At 38.5% G+C, this 5,012-nt stretch overlaps 1 protein-coding gene and 1 pseudogene across 1 annotated transcript in view; one reads left to right on the forward strand and one right to left on the reverse strand.

Moving 5' to 3' along the window:
* LOC107627552 lies at positions 2,905 to 4,300 on the reverse strand (annotated as a pseudogene).
* LOC107625611 (PRA1 family protein A1) overlaps positions 4,236 to 5,012 on the forward strand; it is a 4,094-nt gene continuing 3,317 nt past the window's right edge. The window contains exon 1 of the mRNA XM_016328295.2: positions 4,236 to 4,688. Coding sequence (XP_016183781.1) covers positions 4,531 to 4,688 — 158 coding nt within the window. The 5' untranslated portion in view covers positions 4,236 to 4,530. The remainder of the gene's footprint in view (positions 4,689 to 5,012) is intronic.

Here is a 5,012-nt window from a genome sequence, read left to right on the forward strand (position 1 = left end):
GAGATTTCTATTGACGAAGGTGAATTCCTTTACTGTCTGCTTGATCTAGAGTTTTTCCATATCCCCCTTCTGGTTCTAGTCTCGGCTGGTCCTCCTATTGGGAGTCGAGATCGACAAGGAAAATTCATGCCGTTTCACGAGATCTTTTTCGGAGCATAGTTATTAGAACCAAATCGGTGATCGAACCGGTCAGGCTACTGGATCACTGGGTTACTGGTTCAACCGGTGGATCACTAGTTCAACTGGTTAACCCAGTGGCCCCATGCAAGATCAGTTTTTCCTTTATTGCTAGTTTTTGGGTTCCAATTGTTGCATCAAGAGTTGAACCTTATTCTTGGGAAGTTGGTGTTTCTGATGGTGTATTTGATGAAGCCATCCTAAATTCCTAATCAACCAGGACTAAATGACAAATCTACAGGAATAATATACAACAACAATCTACTAAGAATAATATACAATAGCAACCATATATAACAACAATATATGACATAACAAGAATATATTACACTATAATCAACAATATATTATACCAACAACATAAAATAAAAAACTGAACAATCTAACAGAAATCAACAAGTTATACACTTATAATAAACCAAATATAATCAACATAGATAATCAACATAATTAATCAATTAATTCTAACAAAAGTACTAACTTATTAAAAATTTGAAATACTGAATAACTTAAAAAAAATAAAAATACATACCTTATGGTTGATGCACTGCCGGCAGAGAAGAGGGAAACCGGAGAAGAAGCATGGCGCCGCCGCCGACGATAGGGACGACTAGATGACCGGACCGGCAAAAGGAGGACGACGACGGACACACAGCGGCACAGAACAAGAGGCGATGAGCCGAGATACTCAGGGGCCACCGAGACGATGAGCCAAGATACTCAGGGGCCATCGAGACGATGACTCTGAGTAGCAGTAGTCGATGACATCGCACCGTTCGGTGGAGGTAGCGATGGCTGTGGTCAGGTGGTGTGAGAGCGAGACTACAAGCATGGTGAGGATGAGAAAGGCTGAACGGGTCTCTCTCAGGTCTCATCCGTTTAGAGTTTGGGGAAAGGGAATGGGTTTTGGTGTGGGAAGTGGGAACTGGGAGGCTTCGAGCTAGGGTTTCTGGGCGTTCAGTTCAGGTTTTTTTTATAATCGAAACGATGCCGTTTCACTTGAAGAAAAAAATAGAGTTCGAACCGTTTCAGGTTTTTTCAAACCTGCCGGTTCATTGCTTTTCATCAAACCCGGCCGATTCAAACCGGGTCTCTCTGGTTTTCTTCCTTATCCGGTTAGCTAGCTTACCTAGACCGACTTTGTTACCGGTTTACTGGGTTTTCGGTCCAACCGGGAGGGTCGGGCCGATTCTGATAACACTGTTTCAAAATGTCAAGCTCGTGTTATTGAATTCTACTGCCACCGCCCTGTCACCATGGATGGTTCCGATTGTTCCATCCTTGACCCAAAACTTCCTAACTAAGAACTTTCTGAATATGACAGTGGAGAGTTCGTTGATGGTTTTCCTCCCGAGGATGATGTTATAGGCCGTGGAATCCTTGAGCACCACAAATTCGAAAAAGAATGTCTTCTTTTGTTTTCCAGTTCCTATGCTAATCGGTAGCATTTCCGAGCCATCCGATTTGATGAAGTTTTCGCCTAGGCCAGTCACTCCGTTGTGGTAGTTTTGTAGATTTTCACTTCAGGGCCATAACTTATCAAATGCTCCTTTGAAAAGGATGTTAGAGTCGGCTCATGTATCTATCAGTATGCGCTTTACCATCTCCGTACCTGCTTTCGCCGATATAACAAAGGGGGAATCTTCGTTCAAAGTTCCGTTTTGACAATCTTTTCCAGATGGAAGGTTATGTTCGGTGGATCGGGAACTTTTCCCGGGGCGATAGCTAGTACGCGGAGGTCTTTTTTAAGTGCAGATATGGACCTTTCTTGCACCTTTTTCCTGTTGATGATGTTGACCACTATAGTTGATCCTTGTCCTCAATATTTTGGGAGACAGTTTTTATCTCCCTGGGATTTCGTCCTTCTTACTTTGGTGACCTCTCCCTTTCGGTTCTCCAAGGTTCTCTATAATTTTGGCAAACTGTGAATTTCTCATTCATGGTGGCCGATTATGAGTAAGGGGTTTAGGCAGCTTCCTGTTTTACACTAAATATGAATGGAAGTGTCGTGTTGTCTTACACTAAATATGAATGGAGCTGGAATTCTCATTTTTTTAATAGATATATCGTCTTATTTCTTGAAAAAATAGACAAAAATTGAATTGAGTCTTTAATCGTTATATTGTTAGTAAAGAAAATAAATTCATAAAAGAATAAGGTAATACGTCATTAGTTTACTAGTGGTAACAAAATTCATCCCATCGTAATTACAAGGAAATCAAAGCCAATTAGTTGAAGTGTTTATGACTCGAGTTGGTTTGGATTGGGAAAAAAAAATTAAAAATTGAGCTGATTAAATTTTAATTATTTGGGTTGATTTAAATTTAAAATTTTTTGTGAGTGAATCTGAATCATTTTGAACCGATTAAATTTGGATTAGATCGCTTCGAATAATTAGATATCCGATTGAAGATAAACTTTTAAAAAATTTACATAAATAATATATGATAAGATAATAAGAACAATACATCATCAAGTTATACTTAAAATAAATATCATAATTTAACACTCTTTGTAAAATTGTATATATAAGAGAAAATGATAGGTCCTAACCTTTTAAGTTTTTGACAAATACATTTTTGATAAAATTTAAATACAAAAACATTCCTTACTTTCACAAATGAAAGACAATTTTATCATTCCGTTCATTTGCCTCTCATAGATAAAATAGAATTGGCTAATGTGGTTGTAACATTATTCAGGTGCATGTCCGTCATGGGAAGGAGGCTAAAATTTGCAGACAAAAGGGTTCCTATACATGAAGAACCTCTCATACTCCTCTTTATCCCTTCCTTTCTTCTTCACTTCCACCACAACCAAAGAAAGCGTCAGCTCAAAAATCTCAACAGCAATGGTCAATGACCACTTCACTCCCTTTCTGGAACCTTCCAAGCTTACTCTGCTGCCCTTCTTGCTGATCGTGAAGCTCACCAATTGAGTAATCTCCTCTAATTTCGATATGATCTTGGAAACCGGCGCACTGGAAATAAACTTCACCTTGTCACCCTTCTCCTCAAATAAGCCAGAGAGATCAAAACTAGGGAAAAATGATATGATATCAAACATTCAAACTCTCTGACCGTGGCAACAAAAGCATTCCTCCTCCTCCTCCTCCTCCTCCTCCTCCACAAATCAAAAGAAGAATAAACATAATTACTACCACCAGCAACATGCTACACCACCTTATTGTCATCCTCAATATGGAACTTAATCTGCTTAAAGCCTTTCTTGAACCAACGATTCTCCATGATGTCCGGAATGGAATTTCTTTTGTCAGGTTAGTATCAAGAAGCTTAGCAACAAAATTGGACAATTCAAAGAAAAACCACCTAGGGCAGCGAAACTCACCTTTATAGATCTTCTTATATATAGCCATAACGTTACGATCATAGAAAGGTAAATAGCCGGCGGTGGAAGACACCTCTATTGTGATAGAAGGAGACGACAGAGATGAGTTGTTGAAAGTACTTTCGAGCGAGGTCTTCCCTTTAAATGGCCTTTGGTGACATCAATATTTTTGACCTTTTTGTCCTACAAATTTTAGCCTCCTTTTCGTAATGAGCACATGGACAATGGTACAATCACATTAGTCAGTTCCATTTGATCTGTAAAGACAAATAAACAAAAGAATAAGATTATCTTCTGTTTATGAAAGTAAAAAATCTTTTTGTATTTAAATTTTGTTAAGAATGTATTGTCAAAAATTTAAAAGATCATGAACCTATTTGTTTTTTTATATATATAATTGGATAATTAAATTAATTTATATTTCACTATTCAGAACTAATGCCCATCTAGTTATTATTAAATTTAATCAAGTCGGATTTAATTATACTCAATTATCCGTCATAACGGAGTCCGGTTTTGGTTGAGGAATTGGATTTCCTGCTAATGACACCCCGTCACCCCCTAATCCCGTTAAGTGAAAAAAAAAATTAAGAAAATCCATTTTAGGTAGTCCCACTCCCCTACCAATGAGTTTGTGTGAGGACGGTAAAAATGAAAGTTAACCAAAGCACTCAAAGTAAAACGGTTAAAACTTAAAAGTACATGACTCGGAGGAAAGTGGCAACTGCCAAGAGTCGAGAGTGGCAACAATAACAAGAAGAGCTTCGGCTTTCATTTTCTACTGATCAAAACACCAATCCCTCATTGGCACTAACAGAAATTAAAAGAAACCATCCCGGATTCCCGACACAGATAAAACTATAAAATCCTCATTTTCTTTCCACCACACAAAGAGAAAGGAAGGGAAGGGGGTAAAAAAGATTCATTCCGCCACGCTGCGATTTTCCGTCAATCTGCGACGAATTTTCTCGCTAGGGTTTTGCGTCGGAGGAAAATCGTAGGAACATGGATTGGGGGAACGTCACTGCGGAGGATCTCGTCGATGCTCTTCGCGAAGTAGATTGGTCATCGCCACCGCGCCCTCTGTCCGAATTCTTCTCCCGATTCACCGTTCCTCGATCCTATGCCAAGTGGAATAGCCGCCTAAAATGCAATCTTTACTAGTACGCTTCAATTTTTCCCCAATCACTGAAATTGTTGCTTTCCTCTGTTCTTTTTCCATCTATGCAACTGCAATCGAATGATTTGATTTATGGAGCTATAGTTTTTTTTTAATTTGTTTGAGGTTCTATTATCTTTTATTTTTGGTGCTGAATTTGATTCCTTTTCTTTCCCTTGCAATATTTATTAATTGAAAATTTGAAATGCTCGATTTGGCATGACTCTGTAATTTTCTCCGTGATTGATATGTTTGATCAAATTTGGATTTCGGAGTTCCGAGGATATGGATGATGGAAGGCAGTAGGTGATCCTTCGACGGATAGTTT

The sequence above is a fragment of the Arachis ipaensis genome, chromosome B02 (genome assembly GCF_000816755.2).
Source record: "Arachis ipaensis cultivar K30076 chromosome B02, Araip1.1, whole genome shotgun sequence".
NCBI lineage: Eukaryota > Viridiplantae > Streptophyta > Magnoliopsida > Fabales > Fabaceae > Arachis > Arachis ipaensis.